Source organism: Acanthochromis polyacanthus, chromosome 18 (assembly GCF_021347895.1).
Source record: "Acanthochromis polyacanthus isolate Apoly-LR-REF ecotype Palm Island chromosome 18, KAUST_Apoly_ChrSc, whole genome shotgun sequence".
Taxonomy (NCBI): domain Eukaryota; kingdom Metazoa; phylum Chordata; class Actinopteri; family Pomacentridae; genus Acanthochromis; species Acanthochromis polyacanthus.
Genome location: NC_067130.1, coordinates 32,419,754 through 32,444,708, shown reverse-complemented (window position 1 = coordinate 32,444,708; position 24,955 = coordinate 32,419,754). Strand labels below are relative to the sequence as shown.

Sequence of the window (24,955 nt, the reverse complement as noted above, 5' to 3'; positions counted from 1 at the left end):
TGTAATTAAAACGATATAGAAATGTAGTAAAAATACACAGAAAACCAGTTTAAATAACAAATACACAAAAAACAGGAAAAGTGACTGAAAAATGCATTAAAACCAGAAAAAAATACACAGGAATGTAGCAAAATATATATATACATAAAAACACTAAAAATACACAGAGAAGCAGTAAATGTACACTGAATACACACTGGTTGATGTTAACATAAAACTGGATTCTATTACATCATCTTTTACCACATAATCTGCACAGTTCTTGCACCATTTGAATGTTTCTTGTACTTCCCATCACTCCATAAGCCACTTTTTCCATCCTACACTCTTGAACTACTGTGAATATTATTATGCTTATAATTACATTGCAGTTTATTGTTGTTTATTGTGCTTCTGTAACATGGGAAATTTCCCCGGACACGGGGAGTAATAAAGGATTATCTTATCTTATCTTATCTTAAAACCAGGAAAAATGCACAGAAAATGACTTAAAAAGTAACAATGCACAGAAAACCAGTCAAAGCACATGGAAAACCAATAAAAATACACAGAAAACAAGTAAAAAAAAAATACACAGAAAACCAATGATAACATTAAACATTGACTTCTGAGTGAAAATATTTATTAAACTGTTTTGAAATTCATATTGGTGATGAAAAATGTCATCTTTTGCAAATTTAAAGTATAAATAATTAACAATATCCACTGATGTGTATTTATCGCGATGTTTTATGTTGCTTTGCACCAGCCCACTGTGTGCTTTTACTTTGAAATCACAAACCGGGCGTGTCGACGTTCTCACCGGAAGCTTGACGTGGGAGCGCGCATCCAGCCGGTGGTAGCTGAAGGAATCCGACTGAAAGCTGAGGTCTGGTCAGCTGGTCACTCAGTGTTGGAAACACGCGTGGAACCAGCTGCGGAGCAGCTCAGTGGTGCGGCCTTTCACTTGCAGCGGGAGCAGAGACGTCTATCTGCGGACTAACATGATGGCAGTGCTGGGTAGCGCCGGTCGCCTCATCCAATGTGAGTGAATCTGAGCGGCTAAGTTAGCTTGAAGCTGGAACCCGTAAACTTTAGAGTTCGCGCTGAGATTTCAGTGTCACAGAATAAAGTGCGTTAGTTCTATTATTTGGTGCAGTTTAGCGGCAGTTTGGAGTTAGTGTGCGGCTGTTTGTGAAACGGAACGTGGTTGAAACTCAACACGCCGCTGACATTGACACCAACATTTCATAAACTCCTGCAAAGCTAGCGACGATGCGGTAGTAGATGATCCGGTCGCGACTTTCAGAATACACCATTAGCTCGACTCATAACGTGTTTTTTCTTTTCATTTTGACATACTTCGCATCAGAAACCACATGTTAATTTATTAAAGAAGCTATTTTGCGCTTTTCATTCTTATTTTCTGTTTAATTCTAATATTTTCTCCACCGTAACCGTTACTGTGCTTTTATTTTGCTTACAAATGGCAGCACTTCCTCCGCCCGTCGTCCCTCACAGCCGTTAGCTTGCCGCCACCGCTCCGTTGCTGCAGGTTACAGTTTAATGTTCTAACGTTACATAACGGAATTATCTCGCACCGGAGCCGCTTTTAGCCGCGGCTGCAGCTCCTGTAAATGCAGCCAGCGTCTGTCCGCAGTTCTGCGCCTCAGCCGCAGAGAAAAGGAACAAAGTGAATGTTTGAGTTACACAATTGCTGCGTTGTGAACTTGCGTAATCTGAGCGGCCCCCTGGCGGCGCGGAGGAGAACTGCAGGCGGCGTTATGAAAGTGCAGTAGAAGTACACAGAAAACTGAGAAAAATACACAGAAAACTGAGAAAAATACACAGAAAACTGAGAAAAATACACAGAACACTGGGAAAAATACACAAAACTGGGAAAAATTCACAGAAAACTCAAGAAAATACACAGAAAATTAGGAATAATCCACATAAAAACAGAGAAAATATACAGAAAACTAAAGAAAATATACAGAAAATACACAAAACATTAAAAAATCCAGAAAATATACAGAAAACTGGGGAAACTACACAGAAATGAGGAAAAATAAACTGAAAACTGAGGAAAACACAGAAAATAAAGAATAACACGCAGAAAATCAGGAAAATACACAGGAACATAGTAAAAACACACTCAAAAAACACTAAAAATACACAGAAAATCAGGAAAAATACACAGAACACTGGGAAAGATATACAGAGAATTAAAAAAAATACAGCAAACTAGTAAAGATGCACAGGAACGTAGTAAAAATACACAGAAAAACAAAAAAAATTCAAAATATTCAAAATACACAGAAAGTGAGGAAAAAACAGATGAACATAAAACCGGTAAAAATGCACAGAAAATGACAAAAGTTAATGAAAAAAAACATTAAAATCACTAAAACCCACTAAACACTGACTGCTGAGTATTTCTGCAGGTTCTCCTTTATTATTAAAGTGTTTTTATTTTCAAATATTTAGTTTTTCATCTGCAATGTGTCATTTCTTGGGTGCCATATTTTAATTTCATGTGCAAAATGTAAACATTCAGACACAGTATTTAGTTTTTCCTGTGCAGTGTTACATTTCTTAGGTGCAACATTTCATTATTCAGGTGAAATATTTAAATTTAAAGTGATATATTTAAAATTAATGTGCAGTATTTTAGTTTTCAGGTGTGGACGCCTCTCAAATGTTACATGTAAGAAAAATAAGACGTAAATTCTGCTGGTAGAAGAATCGAGGTTCCAGAAACTGATGTGGGCTGTAGATTAAAAAACAAAAAGGTTAACAATAATATCCTATTATTTTCCTATAAGATGTTTTTTTTTCTCATGTTGCTTCATTTTTCTGGCACCAGTTTTTCCTTCAGGATTAATAGTTTCCTCTTTTGTTTTTCTGGTTTAAGTTGCCAGGAGCGGCGTCAGTCTGAGCGTGAGGCGGCGATCCACGGCTGCTGCTTTGGCTCAGAGCGCAGCGCCGGAAATACAAGAGAACAGGTTGGTCTTTAACACAAAAACACACAAAAACCTACAGTTTCGTGTCCCCTCAGACAACCAGAACATCTGCAGACGACAGCTGAAGACGTTTTAACGTCACGATCAGACGCCTGAAACCAAATCTGCCCTTTAAGGATGTTTGGTCTCAGCAGAGTTTTAATCTGTAGAAAATATTCATTATTATTGTCTTTATTATGAAAAACAGCTTTTTCTGTGGATGTGAAAAGCAGTGTCTACAAATCATCTGATTTATAAAATGTGAGCAGAAATCTGATGGTTTAATGGATTAAATGTAAAGTTATTGACGAGTGGAGCTCAGATGGAGAAAATGGAGAAGTTAACTTTTTTGTTGAGGGCTAAACTCTGATTTACTTGAAACCTTATTTTAATACACAGAAATGTAATAAAAATACTCAGAAAAAAGGAAAAATACACAGATAATCAGTAAAAATACACTAAACCAGTAAAAATACACAGAAATATTTTAGAAATATAAAGAAAACTAGTAAAATACACAGAAAACTACAAAAATCAGGACAAATAAACAGAAATGTAGTAAAAATGCACAGAAATTTAGTAGAAAATACACAGAAAACCAAGAAAAATACACGTTAAGTGTAGTAGAAGTATACAGAAAACTATGCAGAAAAACACTAAAAATGTACAGAAAATACACAGAAATGTCATAAAAATGCACAGAAATGAATTTTCTAGTGAGCAGAAGAGACTTTTATGAACTTTAATTCCAAATAATCCGTATTTTGTTGGCAGAGTTGTGCTGTTTGCACTCAGTAAAGTAGAATTCTTGTGTTTTAGTGCAACATATGTAATGAGTGCATATTAATAATGAACAACAAGTGTTTGTGGGCCATCGTTAGATCTGAATTATTGGTGTTTTATCGCTGCAGGAAACCTAAAACCGGCATCCTGATGCTGAACATGGGCGGACCGGAGAAGCTGGAAGACGTTCATGACTTCCTGCTGAGACTCTTCATGGACACAGACCTGATGAAGCTTCCTGTTCAGAAGTAAGAAGTACACGTTATATTTAGTATTTAGTAGTAAAAGCTGGTTTTTGATAAGTCATTTCATTATTGCTTTGAGCTGAATGTTTTGGTGAAGCATGGAACTGTTTGATATCGATATAAAATCCTAAAAAGTGAGTTTTTCTATCTCAAATCATCAGAAACTTTTACACCTTTTCCATCAAACTGTAGATATTTAAAATGTTATCTGTGAACGTTTAGCTTCATAGATCTAAAACTTTTTGAGATTTTTTTTTTAATCTGCCCGTTGACCCTTTCAGGATTTTTTTTTTTTTCAGTCTGAACAACAACATCTGAGGAACTGTTACAGATATCAGTCTGAGCCGCTGACTGTTGCTTTTAGAGGATGTGGTTCGTTATGTAAAGCCTTCAGTCCCTCCGTGATGTTGTCCCTCCTCGATTCCTCCGAGGTTTTCTCTGGTATAGAACAGTCTTTCAGTGTGGTAGTGCAGCCTTTGGTTAAGAAAGCTGCTCTGGATCCTGCTGTGTTGTTAAACTTTAGGTCTATTTCTAAACTGACATTTTTGTTAATTCTGGAGAAACTTGTTCATGGTCAGGTGCACTCTTTCCTGAAAAAGCACGACATCCTGGACGTCTTTCAGTCTGGATTCAAACCGCTTCAGAGCACAGAGTCTGCATTGTTCAGGGTTTTTAATGGATCCTGTTGGCATGTGATTCTTGTCCTGCTCGATCTTCACTGCTTCCACACAGTGAACCACCACATCTTAATATCTCAGTTGTTTGATCCTACAGTCGTGCAGTTTGTTTGTTGAGGGATTGAAACTGGATTTTATCTGAGGAACTCCTGTGTTAAATACTGTCGTTTTACAGGTTATACAACGAGGTCAGAACTGGTTAAAACAGCAGCTCTAGTGTGTTTTTTTGGATGATTTTACGTCACACGGGTTAATGGAAACATTTCCAACAACAGATTATGTGGAGCTGATAAATGTAGAAGCTGTTTGTTTCATAATAACGGACGATGAAGCAACACGAGTCTAAACAGGATAAACTGTTTAGTTCTGTTTTTCTAAACCTGTTTTCAACATTATTAGTCATTTTTACAAAACGAGTTCGGCTTTTAACGATTCAGGTTGTGTGGGGTTATTTAACATTTGTACTCATTAATGATTATTTAGTGTCTCACATAAAGAATGACTTTATTTAAAGCATGAACACCCAAAGCTGAACAGTTGTTTGTCATATTTTGACATTCTGATGAACCAAAGTAACTGTTTGTTTGAAGCACTAAATGTTTTCCACATGAATTAAACCTGAACAAAGTTTAAACTTGTAGTTTTTCACCTTCAGTGATGGAACAGGAACAGAATACGACTCTAACAGGAAGAAAATAACCGACAAATGTTGTTCACTGATAGCGACTGTAGTGATGTGATAATAAAAAACTGGAAACTGAACTTTTGGTGTCACATTTTTGTGTCTTTGTAGTAACTTCTGGCATATTTTTAGTAACATTTTGTCTCATTGTGGTAAATTTGTGGCTTTTTGTAGTGATTTTGTGTCCAGTTGTGGTATTATTTAGTCTTTTTGCATCCCTTCATTGTATTACTTCCTGCATAATTTTGTGTCTTTGTAGAAATATTCACACTCTATGTTGTAATTTATGGCACTTTGTTGACATTTTGTTTCTTTGTAGGAACATTTAGTTTCTTAGTAGTAGTCTTTTGTTTCTTGATGGTAATATTTTGTCTTTTTTTAGTAACATTTTGTTCCTTTGTAGTAACATTTTCTTTATTTACAGTAATATTTTGTTTCTTTGTAGTGATATTTTGTGTCTTTCTGTAGTAATATTTTGTGTCCTTGTCATGGTTTTTGTGCCTCTTTGTTGTAATATGTTGTCTTTGTTGAAATATTCCTTCTCTGTGTGGTATTGTGTCTTTGTAGTCTTTTTTTTTTAGATCTCTGGTATCACATTGTAGTTGTTTTGCACCTTATTATAGCTGTTTAATTAACTTCCCAATCATGAAATGTTCCTCATAATCACTTCACACTAGATCGGCTCAAAGATCCCTGCAGCACTTATTGTTTGGCCCAAGTAAATATTCAGTTTTAATGCGTCCCAGTGTTTTTTTTTTTAATTCCTCAAACTGAGATCAGTCTAAGAAGAAATGCAGTTACAGGTCAAATCATCAAGTACTTCTCGTATTTATTAATCTCCTGGAATAAAACCTGCTATTTATTGTTGTGTTACAGTCCTAACTCTGCATTCGGTTGGTTTTTCTGCAGTAAACTCGGTCCATTCATTGCTAAGCGCCGGACGCCAAAGATCCAGGAGCAGTACAGTAAAATCGGAGGAGGTTCTCCCATCAAACGCTGGACGTCCATGCAGGGGGAAGGGATGGTGAAGCTGCTGGACGAGATGAGTCCTGAGACGGGTGAGGTACCTCCCATGGAAAGTCTTAGTGTCCTGTAGGTTTGAAAAAGTTTCAGAGAAGGTTTGTTTGCTTCGGTTGGCTTCAAGGAAAACCTGCCGTCCTGTTAACAGCTTTTAGATTTAACAAACGGCTGTGTTTAATGCCGGCTGATAGCAGTGAAATGTGTGAAGTAAAGATAGTGACTCAGTGGAGGAGTGTCGCTTCAACGCCTCAACACACCTCACTGATAAGTCTGGAAGCTCAGCATACCCACTGGTACACAAGAGTCAGTCTTCAGTTTCCAAAGACTCCTATAACGCTGAATGTTCTGTGATGGATCTTTTAAACAGAGTTATTAAAGGTCTTCTGGAAATATGACTAATTCTGCTGGGTCAGAAATATGCATACAGTAAAGCATGGTGGTGGCAGTATTATGCTCTGGGTTTGTTAAATGTCCTCAGTTCGGTTCTTTTGGTTTCAAGCTTCTGGTTTATCTTTGACTCCTCTGGACAAAATTAGTGCAGTTCATCTAAATTTGTCGTCTTTCTGACTCAGACTTGTTTCTTCAGGTTCTTGATGGTTTAAGTCAGGACTTTGTGGAGACCAGTCTAGAACCTTCATTCCAGCCTGATGGAACCATTTCTTTACCACGTCTGATGTGTGTTTGGACTCATTGTCTTGTTGAAACATGAAACTGTGTCCAAGATCAACCTTCTGCTGATGGTTTTAAGTTTTCCTAAAGAATGTGGAGATAATCCTCCTTCTTCATGATTCCATTTACTTTGTGTAAAGCTCCAGTTCCACAGAGCATGATGCTGCCACCTCCATGCTTGATGGTAGGTTTGGTGTTCTTGGGGTTAAAGGCCACACCTTCAGTTTTTCTTCCATCTGACCACAGAACATTCCCCCAGAAGGTCTTTTCTTTGTCCATGTGATCAGCAGCAGACTTGAGTGGAGCTTTAAGGTTCTGCTTCTAGAGGAAGAACTTCCTTCTTCATGGATCCTTTCAGCTCATGTTGATGTAAAACCCTGTGGACACTGACAGCTGTGTTCCAGCAGCTTCTCGTTCATTCAGACCTGCTTTCTGATGGTTCTTGCTTGTCTCTTGACCATCCTGACCCATGGTCTCTCAGCAGCAGGTGATAGTTTGTGTTTTCTTCCTGATGGTGGCAGTAACTGGACCATGAACTTTATTCTGACAAACAGATGATTCTGGATCTGAAGCTGCTTTGAAATGGCTCTAAGTGACTTTCTGAGTTGTTCAAGTCACAAAGATCTTTGTTGAACTCCTCAGATTTTCCCACTGTAGTGTTTGAGTCTAATGAGTGGATCTAATGGGTTCTGTTTAAACTGGATCAGAGTCAGCAGCTGCAGTTGATTGTAATCACTCAGGAGAAGTTTAGAAGTCATGAAACTAAGAAAATTTGATTAATGCAGCTTTCTATATCAGAAGAACTGGTAATTCAGATTACTGTATGTATATTTTAGACCCAACAGATTTCCAGAAGCTCTTTAATAAATTTATAACAAAATCAAAACACATGATTGTTTGTTTTTTTTTGGTGACAAAGGTTCATGTGTTTCAATGACATAGTTTTAGGAGTCATTGAAGACTCAAGACTCCAATGATATTTATGGTCTTTACAGGTGGATGTACATCTGTAGTCAGTTTAATCCAAACTCTGCTATTGGACTTTTTTTTCCACATTCTGTCCAGTTTCTGACCGTTTCTCTTTCTTCAGCTCCTCACAAGTTCTACATTGGCTTCCGGTACGTCAATCCGCTGACGGAGGAGGCCATCGAGGAGATGGAGAAGGACGGAGTGGAGAGAGCTGTGGCCTTCACCCAGTATCCCCAGTACAGCTGCTCCACCACAGGTCACACAATACGCTGAATTAGTGTTCAAATACACATTAAAGGAAGACATAGAAGATAAGAGACGTTTGTGGCCGTTTGTCACCACACCCAGGCTGTTCACCGCTGATTAATACACAATCATCATCTGCAAAGAAAATCACATTCGGCTTGTAAATATCAGTAAACCGACTGAGTCAGCAAGGTTCTTATTTAAAAAAACACAGCTTCTGCTCCGTTTTGCATCTTCCATCCAACACTAGTCCACTGTTTAAGGATCGTATTCCAGTTTTCAGACTCCAGGGTTGTGTGTGTTTGCCAGAAGCTGAGACTCATGTTGGTTTTATTGTCGCTATGTTGGTCCCGTCTGTGTCACACTTTTAACATGTGACCAGAACAAAACAAACACCAACAAATTGCCACGTTGTTGACCTTGTTGTTGTCTTTGCTTGCAGCTGTTGTGCTGTTCAAGAAATGTCTGGTCTTATTTTTAGCAGCTACTGACATATTTTCTACATCTAAACCACCAACGGCTGCTTTCAGGCAGGTTTTTCATGGAGGTTCTTCCTGAAATGGAGCTGAAAGTCTCTTCTGGACTGAGACCGTTTGATTTTAAGGTCAAATAAGCACAGAAAGCTGAACCACAAGAGCGTGATTTTGTATTGGAAATGTCGTGTTTTGTGGGTCTACAGAGCCTTAAGTTGTGAATTAATGGCTTAAATATGTGTCGGATACTTTTGTGAACGTCACTAGTTGTGTATTTACTGTTTTCTGCACTTGTTGACAGAATACTGCAGAAAAATCATATTTAAAAGAAAATATTACCATAAATTGGAGCCATTATTTGCTCAAAGCTTTGGCACATGTTTTGCTGCTCCTATTTTTCCAGTAATTTTCTCAACTGGTTAATCCTCACATGGTTTTCATTCAGTCACATGCTGAGTTTAATCACAGAGATCCACATTTAGCTCATCTCAGTGCACATGAGAATCTTTTCGACGTAGTTCAGTCACACTTTCTTAAATATCTCAACATTACTTTATCCCCTGAAACATAATATCCCTAATACATACATTTTACACAAAGTTTTTCTGTTTTAAAACTAAGAAAAAAGGAAAGAAATCAAATCAAATTCATCCTAGCATGTTTACATATGTGTATAACAAACCAAATCTTTACCCGTCATCGCACTAAACCGACAAAAATACAAGAAAGAAGACAAAGTGAGAGTCTGAGAAAATGTTTACAAATGCAAATTCAGTTTCCGATTGTTGTTTCTGAGGTCTACATGCACAGGAAGTTGAGAGGCCGAATCAACACAAGAAGAAAAACCGTTCAAACTAGAGCTGTAAATTGTTGTTTTTGTTTCTCACAAAGCTCCATTTAACTATGAGAACTGGTCAGATTCAAACCAACCAGAGATCAGAGGTGAACTTTTAGCTGTCAGTGTCGGTGATGTCCAACCAAATGTAGACGAATCAGAAATTACAAGACGAATGAGGAGTTTAAGCTGTTCGCAGGTGGAAATGAAAGGTTCTGGTGTTGTGGAACCTGTTTCTAATGTTGTTGTTGTTCGTCATGTCGACAGGTAGCAGCCTGAACGCCATCTACCGTTACTATAGCAACAGAGCCGACAGGCCGAAGATGCGATGGAGCGTCATCGACCGCTGGCCGACACACCCTCTGCTGGTCGAGGTAAAAAAAAAACAACAACTCAACTTTCATCCTCATAACCACCAGAAAACCAACTAAATGTAGAAAGAAGTCGTCATTATTACGTTTGACTGTACAAAAATAACTCTGGAAATAGTTTCAGTATGTATATTTTAGGTTTGTTTGGTTGTGTAAATATCAAAAAATGTGCCTGAACTCCACTAGAAGGAGCTGGAAAACCAGAGTTCTGCAGCAACACAAAGCTCCTGATGTTAGTGTTTGTGGATCTGAATGTAATTAAGTAAAAAAATATATAATACACAACAAATACTCAGTGTTTTGTCTTTCTTTTGTGTTTCAGTGTTTTGCAGAACACGTCAGTAATGAACTGTTGAAGTTTCCAGAAGACAAACGAGACGACGTCGTCATTCTTTTCTCAGCACATTCTCTTCCTCTGGCTGTAAGTATTTACTGCTAATGCTAGTACTAGTACTAAACTGCTAGTTCTGTTGATACAGATGCTACTAATACTACAAATACTGCTAGTATTACCATTATTATTCTGCTATTAGATCTGAAATCATCACGTTTGCTTCACCATCTCTGATTTGCATCAAATATGAATATTTCTAAATATATTTGTGAAACTAGCTTCATATATCCATAAACTGCCCTTCAACCCACTTTGAGCAGTTTATTTCTTATGTCTCATTGTCATCTACTACTCTGTAACTCTTCGTGTTCATACCGTCTCTGATAAACACCTTACGACTATGTCATCAGTTACCTGATGGTTTTACTGACTTCCTGTTGTTTACCTGTGCAGGTAGTAAACCGAGGTGACCCGTATCCTCAGGAGGTTGGAGCCACAGTTCAGAGAGTCATGGAGAAACTGGGCCACTGTAACCCATACAGACTGGTGTGGCAGTCCAGGGTGAGTAGACTGACAGTTATTAATGAACCCATGGCGCCATCTAGTGGTGAATGACTGCAACTGATCAGAAGTAAAGTCATCTGGAATATAATATTAACCCCATGTTATCACACTTTATCACTATATTTTATCCGTCAATTTGACAGATTTTTGTTCTGGATTTTGAAAAGATTTTTGTAAGTTCTTCACATGAAATCTAATATTTTGAAGTACATTTGAAAAACTGTTTCTTCTAATTAAAATAACTTGACAGGTGTCAAACAGAAAAAAGGGATGTGCTCTATATTCATGAAGTCAGGCGAAACGCTGTTTACACTAGCTCAGCTAAATGAGGATCCCTTGTTTTAACCTGCTCTAAATGCGGTTTAGAAAGAAAGGAACACAGCTCAGCGTTAATGATCAGTTAATTCATTGATTAGTGCGTCAAATTAAAGTTAAGCTAAGATGAGCTAAGCAAAGGTATGCTAAGGTAAGGATAAATGTAGATAAGAAGGCAAGACAAGCTAAGTTAAGCTTAGCTAAAATAAGCACAGTTGAGATAAGCTAAGATGAGCAAAGATAAGCTATGCTAACATTAGCTGAGATAAGCAAAACTAAGAAGAGCTGAGATAAGTGAAGCTAAGCTAAAATAAGCAAAGATGAACAAAGATAAGCTAAGCTAAGATAAGCTATGCTTAGATAAGCAAATACAAGCTGAGCGAAGATAAGCTAAAGTAAGATGAGCTAAGGTAAGTTCAGATAAGCTAAGATCAGCAAAGATAAGCTAAGCTGAAATGAGCTAAGATGAGCTAAGCTATCACGAGCTAAGTTCAGCAAAGGAATGCCACACTTAGATAAGCAAATACAAACCAAGTTCAGATAAGCAAAGACGAGCTATGCTAAAATCGGTGAAGATAGGATGAGCTAAACTAAAATCAGTTAAGATAAATTCAAACTTTATTAATCCTGAAATAAATTCTTGTGCCAGATATTGGTCAGAAAATAAAATTACACAACATGAGTAGAAAGACAGTGCCTAATAAAAAAATAAGATAAAGATAAGTACATTATTGAAAACTAAATAATTAAGCTATTAGTAAAGTAGAAGGTAATACTAGCAGTGATGTCAAGGTAGCAACGTAATAATGAACACAATGATAAAATATCACACCTGAAATTTCAATATTCACCTCAAAAAATGAAACATTGCACAATAAATGGAATTATTGCACAACACTGGAATTGAGATTATACAAACTGTTGAGAAAAATAATATTGAAAATAGTATTGATGTGTTTGAATTTTTTAATTTTCTTACTACACACTTGCATATAAATATAAACTATAAAGTGTGTGTATTTGTACTATTAAGAACTGCTGCCAGAGGGATTTTTTCTCGCCACAAGATGGAGCCACTTGACTTGATAATCCTGCAGCTCCATCAGAGTTAGAAACCCTCAGAGCTGCTGGTCCTCGGGTCAACTGGACGACAGCTTCCATAAATAATTCACACATCACTGTTCACAGCAGAGGGTCGCAGATACCTGTAGGCAGAATATAAAAGTACCGTTTAAATATTACACAGTACATATAAACCTTACTCTGTTAGTCAAACATTCAAGAAAACACCTCAAGATTTACATGTTTTTAATGCTTTTTGGTTCTCAGTCATCCTAATATTACATATTTACCTCATTTTATTCTGTTTTAAATTTATGTTCGACTAGTTTTATTGTGTCTGGATGTTTTGCATGTTTTGTTGCTGCCTGTCTGATGAGAATGTGCATAGATTTTCTTTATAGAAGTTGCTTAAAACATGCTAAAATTATTCATTTTAATTTGTTTTGAGAATACATACACAGACACTCCAGGTCTAATTCCTGCATAAATATTTTTGTTAAAATTGTTGAATCTTAGCATTAAATTATTCTTATTATTTGCATTGTGTCTATTGAAAAATTACTTCTTCTCTCAGTTAATATATTGATTATTTGATTAATAGTTCCTACATTGAACTGCATTTATTATTATTTTTATTGTGGAGTAATTTTGCACCAAAACAGCTTATCTTAGATTTTCATAGTTTATATTTGCTTAACTTGGCTTTTTGTAACATCTTAGCTTAGCATATTTTAGCTTATCTTAATATAGTTAATCTTACTTCATCTTTCTTTAATTTGCCTCATCTTAGCTCATCCTAGCTTAGCTTATATTAGCTTATTTTAGTTTGTCTTCACATAACTTGGCTAATTTTAGCTCAGCTCTGTTTGTCTTAGCTCATCTGGCTTAGCTTAGCATAGTTTTGTCTTTGCTGAACTTGGCTTACCTTATCGTTACTTTAGCTCACCTTACCGTATTATAGCTTATCTTATTCCAGCTCATCTTAGTATATCTACACTTAATTTGGCTTGTCTTGGCTTATTTTATCTTAGCTTATCTTGTCTTTTTTATCTTTGGTCATCCAGCTTAGTGTAGTGTATTTTAGCTTTAATTATCTTATTTTACCTTCTCTTGACTTGGATTATCTTAGCTCATCTTAACTTAGCTTATCTTGCCTTTTCTTATCTTTGTTTGATCTTAGGTCATGTTAGCTTAGATTATAATAGTTCATCTCCCAAGCCTAGCTTATTTCAGCTCCTTTATTTTATCTTAGCAGATCTTGATTTGGTTTATTTTAGGCTGCTTTACTTAGCTTATATTAGTTCATTTTAGCTCATCCGAGCTTAGCTTGTTGTTGGTTAACGTGGCTCCTCTTACCTTAGCTGACCTTATCGTACCGTATCTTACTTTATCTGAGATCATGCTAGCTTAGCATAGCTTATTTTAGCTCAGTTTATCTTAGCTTACCTTATCTTTGCTCATTTAGCTTAGTTTATCTTTAGTTAACTTGGTTTATTTTAGCAAATCGTATCTTAATGTGTCTTATCCTTGCTCATCTTAGCTGTTCTGGCTTTGTTTAGCTTAGCATGTTTTAACTTTTCTTATCTTGGTATAGGTTAGCTTATCTAGTTGGACTCAATTGAAGCATAAAACAGCTTAAAAAAAACATCATGGTGCAACAATTATATAGTTAAATGAAAAAAAAAATACTTTTGCCACCATGAGGTGCCACCATCGGTTCTACCTGGAAGCAAACAGAAGGACCAGCAATTTTGATTTAGCAAGAGTGTGAAATTCTGGTAGCTCCCCCTAGAGGCTGGAGAGTTTTTTACCGATGCAATGTCAAAGTAGAACAATAAAACATTTTAAAAATTCAATTTCAGAGGCGCTATACCAGTATAAGAAATGTAAATTGTATCCAGACTCTTTATCTTTAAGATTTATCCTGATGAAGTGCCCTGCTTGGTTTCTGAAGGTCGGACCGATGCCGTGGCTCGGACCGCAGACCGATGAGGTGATCAAAGGCCTCTGTGAACGAGGGAAGAAGAACATCCTGCTGGTGCCGATTGCCTTCACCTCGGACCACATAGAGACGTTACACGAGCTGGATATCGAGTATGGACAGGTGCTGGGAGAGGAGGTGAGAAAGTAGATAAATCCATATGTTACCCAGCAGCCTCTCTGTTCTGTCAGATTCTACCTGCCTGGACTAGAATAGAAACTGTCCACATACAAGTATGAGAGGCTGAATGTTGCCTTTAATGCGCCACACAGAAGACTTTACAGCTGAACTGTGTTTGTTTTTTTAACTAATAAACTCGTCATCATTGACATTTTCCTGCCAGACAACCTTTGGTTTTTGTTTTACATAAATCCTGCAGACAAAAAACAGCAAATTGATATTATAGCAAAAAAAAAGTTGAATAGACCTCAATTCAAACCCAACACGACCTGAATTTTTTTCAAGATAAAATTAGTTTGTTTGTTAGTTAATTTGGCTTATTTGACCTTATCTTAGGTCATCATCACTTAACTTGGTGAACCTTAGCTCATCTGAGCTTTGCTTAGCTTAGCTTCTCTTGTCTTTGCTTATTGTAGCTCATTTTAGCGTAGCTTAGCTTGCCTAATCCTGACTCGTCTTAGCTCAGCTTATCTTGGCTTCTCTTGTCTTTGCTTATCTTAGCTTAGCTCATCTTAGCTTATCTTAGCTCATCTTCACTTAAGTTTCTTATCTTAACTTGTCTTAGCTTATCTTTATCTCTGCTCATTTTAGCTTAGTTTATCTTCATTTAGCTTGGTTTAGTTTTCAGTTAGCTTAGATCAGATTAGTTTGTTTTAGCTTAGCTCGTCTTATCTTAGCTCATCTCAGCTCGTCTTAGCTTAGCTTATCCTAACATATCTCTGCTTTCCTTAACTTATCTTCACTTGTCTTTGCTCATCTTCCTCAGCTTATCTTTGCTTAGCTTATCTTTTCTTCGCTTATCTTAGTTCAACTTAGCTTATTTTATCCAAGCTTATCTTACTTTCAATTGGCTTAGCTCAGTTTATCTTAATTTATCTTAGCTCATTTCCCCTCATCTTCGCTTAGCTTATCCCAGCTTACCTTTTCTTTGCTTATCTTAACTTATTGTAGCCTGTCTTTGCTAATCTTGCTTTGCATATTTATTCTTAGCTAATCTTAGCTCAGCTGAGCTTTAATTTCACGCACTAATCAATGAATTTACTGATCGGTACTGCTCAGCTCTGTTGTTTTATTTCTGAACAGAATTTTTAAAAGGAGGCTTCACATGAAAATATAACAAATATAAACCAAAGAAACACTGGTTGATTTTTGCTTTGACACAAAGAACTCTGTTTTACTAAATCACAACTTTAATAAACTTTAATAAACACGACATTCATTTATCCATAGAAGCCTTGAGAACTAAATTAGTGTGTTTTTAACCAATGTCCCCACGTTTATTCCTGTCAGGAATAATCACATCATTCATTATCAGTCTTTTAATCTTGAACGGTCCTTATTTAGCATAAAGTCCCTGTTTAGGAGGAATAAAAACCACAGCTGGTCCTCACAAAGATACAATATCAGAACACGCACACACTTCTCTGTCTGCACCTCTTCAGCTTCTCTCCAAAATGAAACCTGCTGTTAAAAATAATTGGAAACTGAGAACAAAATGCTTTTATTTCTTCAAGTCCTCGTTGGACAAAATGAGAACACTTTCCAGAACATGTTCGGTGAACGTCGGGCTTCACTGAGCGGACGTAAACGTTGTGTAAAAGCTGGTTTCTACACCAACCTGTTGCTCTGCTTCCTCCTCATTTTATTTCTTTTTATTTCAACTGCTTTCAATTGTATTTAAACTCGATATAAATGTTTACACTCAGTTAGCATTAGCATTGGTTGCTAATGACTAGCAGCAAAGATTAGCAGTTGGTTTGAAGATGATTAAGGATCTATATTCTGCATTTTTATGTTCAGTTAAAGTCAACATTATTATTAAAATGTTGTAGTTATGAATGGCAGGTTCTCCGCTATCAATATTTAGGTTGCATCAATTTTAAATATCTGTTTTAGGTCCTTCTTGATTTCCAATAATTGTCTAAACCAAAATCAAATGAAGACTTGCTGCTATTCAGAGTTTTAAATAACTAAAATAGCCATCTGTAAACATCACTCTGGACTTCAGAAAGCCCAGATTTTACATGATGTACCACACTGATTAAGCAATAACCAATGTCTTTAGAATTAAAAGGAGAAATGCCCCTAAAATATATCTTTTTAAAATTAAAAAAATTAGGAACAAATTGTATTTCTGTGCTATCAACAGTCCCAAAATGCTAAGAAATATAATTTTACAAACATTTAAAACAGAGCAAAGCAGCAAATCTGTGCAATTCAGAACCAATAAATTGTTTGTGTCATTGTTTAGGCAGAAAAATGTAGTAATTTTGGATTATCATTAGCTTAGCTTATCTTACCTTAGCTAATTTTAATTTATCTTTGCTTGGCTAATCTTAGCTTCTCTTAGCTTAGCTTATCTTTGCTTGTCATAACTCAGTTTAGCTTATTTTAGCACTTCTTATCTGAGCCTATCTTCACCTAACTTGGCTAAGCTTAGCTCATCTTTGCTTATTTTAGCTTGAGTTGCTTATCTTGGCTCATCTCAGCTTAGCTTATTTTAAGTAGCTTATCTTCGCTTAACTTGATCTAGCTTGTCTTAACTTATCTCATTTTTGCTTATCTTGGCTCAATTTAGCTTAGTGTATCTCAGCATATTTTTTTCTTATTTTACCCAATCCTGCGTATTGTAATTCATCCTAGCTTATTTTGGATCATCTTGCCTTACCTTAGCTCATCTTAGCTCATCTTCACTGAACCTGGCTAACATTAGCTTGTCTTAGCTTATCTTATATTGGCTTGGCTTCCCTCCTGTTTGCTCATCTTAGCTTAGTTTGGCATATTTCATCTTGGGTTATCTTAGCTTAACTTAGTTTAGAATATCTCTGCTTGTCTCTGCTCAGCTTATTTTAGGTCAGCTTATCTTTGCTTAACTTGACCCGACTTAGCTTAGCTTATCTTAGCTTTGTGCATCTTATGTTAGCTTGTCTTTGCTTAGCTTAGGTTAGCTTAGCTCATCTTAGCTTTAATTAGTCACACTAATCAATTAATTGAATGATCTATACAACTCAGCTCTGGGGGTTTTTATTGTTATTTTCAAACATGGTATTAAAGTGTGTGACATTTCTTTGTGTGTTTGTGTTATTTCTGCAGTGAAATTTAGTGATTATTATTTTCTACGATGGTATGAAAGTCTATTACAGTTATGTTTTGTGTGTGTCGTCGTTTCTGCAGTGTGGTGTGGAGAACATCAGGAGAGCAGAGTCTCTGAATGGGAATCCTCTTTTCATGAAGGTAACTTTCACACATTATACTGCTGTAAATCTATTTAAATTGATACCACCTTTAAAAATTCAATTTAAGACAAAACAAACGGGTAAAATAAAAGCCAAACATTCAGGTAACAACAGCAGAAAATAACAGATGAAGTGAACAGTAGAAGGAGAGCTTAAATAGAAGAGGAAGCAGCAGTCGAAGGTCCTGTGAAGTGAGTCAACTCCAAGCCTGAGATGGTCAATAAATGGAGGCCTTCCTTCCTTCCTCCCTCCCCCGTCTCACCTCCATCCTCACCCCTGAAACCATCCAGAGCTCCTGCAGCTGTAACATCTGGGTTTATTAAAGGGAAGGGGGCAGATCAATGGGAACCTTTAGAGCTGACTACAGTAGAACTGAACCGCCCGACCGGCTGGCTGCTGGACAAACCTCACCGAGTGTGTGGATCAATATCCAGAGGATGATTAGTTGGTAGTTACTGACGGATGCTTTCCTCGGTGCGGTTTTCAGTTTCTCCGTGAAGCTGCTGCCGTCTGCAAGCAGCAGAAAATCAAGAAAAAAATCAGGAGTTTGGCTGGGAGACAACTTTTCTTCAATGAATCCACTATTTTTATCTTCACATTTACCCTTAAATGTTCTCCACACTGATTATTCATTTTCACAAACTGAATTCTCAACTAAGTCGTATTCGCACTTTTTGAAAATAAAACTGTGGATATAGCTTCAGTTTTCTTTCACTGGCTCAGCCAATGGGTCTTTCTTGCCTAAATGCATTTTCTAATGAACTTTTTCACGTACAAAAGCTGATACTGTCATCATTTTATTCAAGAACCAGATATTTTGTGCTGTAGCTGCCTAACTGATCTGGAAAACTAAGTCGTCTGCATATCTATAGTGATGAAACTGGAACTCCCCCAACTAGGAAACCTACCAAACCAAAGGCATAAACTCCAGTTTAACACATCTGCAATTTCATTTTGACCAGTCAGAATTCCAATTTGAGATATCATCATCATTCTTACCAATTCAAACTTAAATATCATCAATTCTTGTTGAGAATGTCCAAAGTCTGAAGTGTTGTTTTTGGTTTGGAAGAGGATATCTGCAACACAAATCCAGTCTCGACTCGTAGTCAACGTAACGGTCTTCTCTACTTTAGATTGTTTACACTCTTAGATACTTGTGAAACATCTTTGCAGGACTCTTGTGACAGACAGAACCAGCCCCAGTAGAGTCTTTCTTTACCACCATTCATGTCTTTGTGTTGTTTTTCCCGTCCAGGCGTTAGCTGATCTGGTCCAGTCCCACCTGAAGTCCAACGAGCCTTGTTCCCGCCAGCTGACCCTTCGCTGTCCACTGTGCACCAACCCCACCTGTGGAGAGGCCAAGGCCTTCTTCGCCAACCAGAAGCTCTCGTAGAAACATGGACGTGTAGAAAGCAACGGGGCGAGCGATGGAGAAACTAAAGCCTTCTTCTACAAACTTCATAACTCACTCAAACAACACACAGAGTCTTCGCCAGCAGGAGAGTCGGCAACCTAGAAAATCTAACACAAAGAGCCAACGAAATGATCTCTGCAGATGGATTTATTGTTTCTGGAGTCACAGATTTCGGTTTAGTCTTTTATTTAAATTTAAACCTGAAGTAGATCAACTCAGCTCCAAGTACAGTTGGGTTTTTCCATCTCAAATCATCACGATCCTTCTACTGTCAAACTATGAATATTAATAAAGATATTTGTGGAGTTTTAGCTTCATATATCAAAACTTTGAGATACTTTTGTCAATAATCGCCTGTCGATCCACTTTAAGCAGTTTTTCCTCACATTGAAATTGGAGGCTGTTTGAACAGAAATGTCTGAGGAACTATTAAAGATAAAAACCTGAAGTTTTCACTGTTATTTCTCATGTCATTGATTCAGAATCTGAAATATTATGGTTATGTTTTGTTAACAGGAGCTGAAGTTCAGGTTGTCGCTTCTGACTGTTTAGGATTATTTCCTCTTTATTTTGTGATGAGTTCCAGAGATATTGTTTTTCTATCAGCTTCAAATTTCAATGTCAGAAAAAAAACCTACTGAAAGGCTGTTGACAGGTGATTTTAAGAACAAGTATTGTGGAAAGCATTTGGTATATCGAGCTAAAATTTCACAAATATCTTCATAAATATTCATATTTTCTGCTGTAATATTTTCAGGCAAATGAGAGACAGTTGAGCAGAAAAACACTTTGGTGATTTTAGATGGAACAATCTGCTGCAGCTAACATCTGCCTTTAAAAAAAACCCGTTAATGCTTCCTGAATTTTCTCTTTACGTGAAAACATCGCAGCACTTGTTTGGATTAAAACCTCGCTAAAGTTAAAAGTCTCCGACACTCTGCAGAAAAACCGCTCAAAGCTACAGGAAGAAGATTCTTGCACTATTTTGTTCTGTGGGTTGTAATATTTCATTTCCCTGCTTCACATTCCATCACTCAGCTAACCGTAAACCCCCATCAGACGCCTTCGTTCTGTTCGCGTCGGTGCTACATCACCACCAACAAGGGTTCTGGTTGGTCGGCTGCTTTTTCCTCGCCCGTCGCTTCACGCCATTGGCCCGACAGCCAGTAACCCCGCCCACTTTGCTGCAACCCCTGCAATGTGATTGGAAGAGGTTGGTGCTGCTCAAAACGCTGCTGCTCCCCGATACTCGGATAAAAGCGAGTTTAAGAAGGAAATGAAGAGCGATTTAGGGACAGGAAGATTAAACAAGTCTAAAGCATGAATCTATGTTTTGATTTCTGCAATAAAACACATTTTGACTGCAGTCGAGCGAGAAAACGACAACAAAGTGAGATGGTTTACAAGCTCAGAGAAATATGTTGTTAAAGTACCAACATGTAGAGCTGGATAATATTCAGACTTTAGACTTAATTCAACTTCTATCATCTCAGAAATCTGATATAAAGTCAAATTTTTTAGACTTCTGAGAAAGAAAGCCTGAATTCAGTCTCAGATTCAACAAGATTAAAGTCAGAATTCTGTCCTTTTTATCTCAGAAGTCTGAGATTAAAATCAGAATTTTTACACTGAAGTCAGAAGTCTATAACTTGATCTAAAATGAAACTCTGAACTCAACTATCTGAGAATCTTTCAGATTAAATTTTATGACTTTAATCTGAGAGAAAATTGTCAAAATTCTGAATTTCAGATTAAACTACTCTGCATTCTGACTTTTTTAAACTCAAAGGCATGAATGTGAAAAATTTGACTTTACGCTTAGATTTTTTGCGAAGAGAAGGCAGAATTTTGAGTATAATCTCGGTTTATTCTAAGATTAAACTTCAAATTTAATCAGAAATTTTTAAGAATTAAGTGAATTCTGACATTTTTTTCAATAATGCATCATAAGCTAAAATAAAAAAAAGGGAATTTTACATCTTTACATGTCCAACCCTTGAGGTAGTTTACATCATAATTCTTCATTAGTGAAACAGAGAAGATGGTAAATTAATGGCCGAGTTAAAACCAGCTACATTTTGTGTTTGAAATTTAGTAAGAAATCGATAGAAGATGAGAGAAATCCAGTATTGGGGTTGAAGTCGGCTGGTTGTGCAGTACCGAGAGCATCGTGGACGATGACGTTGAGCTTCCTGTCTGCTGTCAGTCACATGATGCTGTTGTTAGTAACGAGACCTCTGAAGCGAAGATGTCAAAAATCTGAAAAAAAGTGAAACCTGAACGTTTAGTTGACAGTTAAGGTGTGAATATCAAAACCTGAAAAATGAGAACTTTCTCAAGGCGATGTTGAGTTTCTTCCTCATCTTCTTAGTCACTGAAAGTTTGAGTAACCGATCAATACCGTTTCGATACTTACTCATCCATTTCGAGACTGATGTGTGATTTTCTACCATGTTCACCATTCAGATCAGGTGTTCCATTAGTGTAAACAGTGTAGACCTAAAGTAGCAACACACGTGTTAAGTCATCTCCAGTCATGGACTAAAGTTTCCATCCATTCATAAAGACCATAAATATGACGACAGTCTTGAGTTTCCAACAACTCTGTGATGAATCATTGAAACACACTTCATCATAAATAATCACACATTTAGGTTCTTTCAGAGATTTATAAATATGGGTGGAAACTATACATACAGTGATGCACGGTGGAGGCAGTATCATGCTCTGGGGTTGTGGAACTGGTGCTAGAAAAATATTGGAATTCTGAGTTTAGTGTAGGTTTAATCTTAAATGAAATGCAGAGTTTAATCAGAATTTCTTCAGATAAAACTAAAAATACTGACTTCAGACTTCAGTGTAAAAATTCTGACTTTCTGAGATTAAAAAAAAAGTCAATTCTGAGTTTCAAATCAAAGTGAGATTGAACTCAGAATTTTGACTTTGATGTAAAAATTCAGACTTTAATCTCAGATTTCTGAGGAAAAAAGTCAGAATTTTGAGTTTACTCTTGGTTTAATCTAAAGTTAAACTCAGTTCATCTGAGAATTTTTCAGATTAAACTCAAAATTCAGACTTTAAAAATTCAGACATTAAGCTCAGATTTCTGAGCAAAAACTCTAAAATCTGAGTTTCGCATTAAACTGAGACTCATAGGACTTCCTTGATGTCTTTGGTCTTTACGAGCGGATGTAAACTTTTTTCCTAACTGGACGCCACTACCTTGTAGTACAGCCCGATCGCACGAGGATTTGTGAAACTGTCACGTAAGTTTTAGTTTCGGTTTCGTGCGCACCAACACGATTTCGTCATGTTTTTCGTGCCGCTCACCACGAAATGCGCACCAATGTATTTTAAACGGCGGACTTTTCGTGCCACTCAGAACGTATTTCAAAAGAATGTGTATATTATATTTTTAATGTAAAACCGTGGCGAATCCAACGCTATATTTTGCATGACATCATCCCTAAACATAACCCTAACCATAACCCTAACCATAACCTAACCATAAGCCGGTGGTACACTTACCAATTTGCATAGGAATTTCAAGAATGTCCGGCGGCCGCAAACGCGATCACACAAGCAGTATACGCCGATGGACAGCTTAGATCGTCATGAATCCGCCGGTATAAACCACTTTCAGATGTGATTACCACAGCGAAAAACATTTCGTGGTGAGCGGCACGAAAAACATGACGAAATCGTGTTGGTGCGCACGAAACCGAAACTAAAACTTACGTGACAGTTTCACGAATCCCCGTGAGACCGGGTTGTGTAGTAACGTCTGTTTTAGATAAATGTAGGACAAAAAGACGAGTGTAAAACTCCAAAGACGCTGGATTTGTCCACCAATAAGAAAATACAGGATAAGTGTAGAGCCGTAGTATAAGAACGACACAAGTCAAGTGTAGATTTACTGTTTCTGTATCGACTGAGGAACGTTTGTTTTTGATCTCAACGTTAAACCTGAGAACCCCCAATTTAACTAGTTGGTAAACTGAGAAAAGTCTTGAAGGTTGACAAGAATTAATAATCAAGTGTCAAAAGAAAACTAACGTCTGCAGTAACTTGACCTCTGACCCAGCTGTCCGTGATAATGTGCCTTTTACACTGGCTGACTAGAAATACTGGACTTGTGCTTTATGTACATTTTATTATTGTTATTATTATATTTGGGTTTTTTTTTGTTTTTTGTTTTTTTGCTTAACCAAAATGCTGGCGGGGAAAATCCACCCTGAAATGTGAACTTACATGTTCCTGTTGTGATCCAAGTCATCGTTCTTTGTGTGTTTTTCTGCTTCCACATGTTCAGAAATGCACTTTACAGCTAATTATTCGAGCGGAGTCATGCTTCCTCTGCTTCGAAAGGGATCGTGAAGTTTATGGAGGAACACTGGTCCAGGAAAGTTTTCATGTGGCTAAGCTAGGCTAATCTTGTCACACAGGAAAGCTTTTGGGCATCTAAGCTAGGCCAGGCTAATGTTGTCACACAGGAAAGCGTTTGGGCATCTAAGCTAGGTTAGGCTAATGTTGTCACACAGGAAAGCTTTCATATGACTTAGCTAGACTAGGCTAATCTTGTGTAGGAAAGTTTTGTGTGAAGCTAAGTTAAGCTAAATTAGGCTAATCTTGTCACTCAGGAAAGCTTTCATGCAAATATGCTAAGCTGGACTAGTCTTTTCAGCAGGAAAGCTGTCATGCAGAAGCTAAGCTCAGCTAGGCTAATCATGTCATGCAGGAAAGATTTCTTGCAGAAGCTAAGCGAGGCTAATCTTGTCTTGCAGGAAAGCTTTTGTGCAGAAGCTAAGCTAAGTGAAGCTAATCTTGTCATGCAGGAAAGCTTTCGTGGGCTAAGTTATTGTTGTAACGCAGCGCCTTCACGCTAGCATATTGTTAAGACAAATGCTAAATTCCTCTAAAAACAAACCAAAAACCAAGCTGTCCCTTTATTGTGACCGGATAAACCGGATAAAGTTGAGTTTAGAAACGGTGAAAAGTTCGGGTCACTGCAGGACGACATGCTAATCTCTGAAGGGTGGTTGTTTCCTGATTTATTTTTATTTATCCTCTAAGTCATTTTCAACAACTGTTGTTTTATATCAGTTGTGTGTGTTTAGCTGCACTGTGCCGAGATTGTACATACAACAAAGACGCTTCGGGGGGTTTTCTCGCAGCTCAGGCGAACTTTTATTTTGTTAATGTCGGTTTTATTTATTTTGAGATTTTATTTTTTTCCGGTTTGTGTGTCACTGAGCAAACAAAAAACCACCTATCTCCACTGTTGGGTCATGTTTTGTTTTGTTTTTTTTAAACATATTTGAAGACATGGTATTAACAGTGCAATTACATGTAACAAGTCTTCCTTCAAAATAAAAGATAATAATTAAAATCTCACTTTTGGCATAATGGAAAAGATGTTTCTTTTTGTGTGTTTTCTGTATAATTTTTTTTTAGATGAAAGATTGTTATTGAAAGAATGTGGTGATGGTCAAACTGTGAAATACTTTCATTTCCAAAAATGGTCAATTTTTGGGACTAAAAAGTGGTGCAAACAGTTGAAATTTTTTTTTAGCAGTTTGTCTGATTGGAATCATGTTTAACGACAACATTTTGATTAATTACCCCAATAAGTAGGTGGAATTTTAAGTCTAGAAATCTATAACATTGTTCTATCCAGTGAAAAGAACAATTAGAGATATTTGTAATCCAGTTTTGGGCTGCACAGTGGAGTAGTGGTTAGCACTTTTGCCTTGCAGCAAGAAGATCCCTGGTTCAAATCCCAAGGTGGGCCTGGGATCTTTCTGCATGGAGTTTGCGTGTTCTTCCTGTGCATGTGTAGGTTTTCTTTGGGCACTCCGGCTTCCTCCCACAGTCCAAAAACATGCTGAGGGGTCATTCCAGGTGAAATGACCAGA

General features: G+C 37.1%; 1 protein-coding gene across 1 annotated transcript; it reads left to right on the top strand.

Moving 5' to 3' along the window:
• The first annotated feature begins 796 nt into the window (after nt 1-796).
• fech (ferrochelatase) lies at nt 797-24,434 on the top strand. Its single transcript, XM_051938322.1, has 11 exons — nt 797-1,023; nt 2,894-2,984; nt 3,893-4,012; nt 6,278-6,426; nt 8,148-8,282; nt 9,848-9,954; nt 10,274-10,372; nt 10,739-10,846; nt 14,181-14,345; nt 17,562-17,621; nt 18,882-24,434. Exons 1-11 carry the CDS (start codon nt 984-986, stop codon nt 19,017-19,019), a joined length of 1,212 nt encoding a protein of 403 aa, XP_051794282.1. The 5' UTR covers nt 797-983; the 3' UTR covers nt 19,020-24,434.
• Nucleotides 24,435-24,955: the final 521 nt, after the last annotated feature.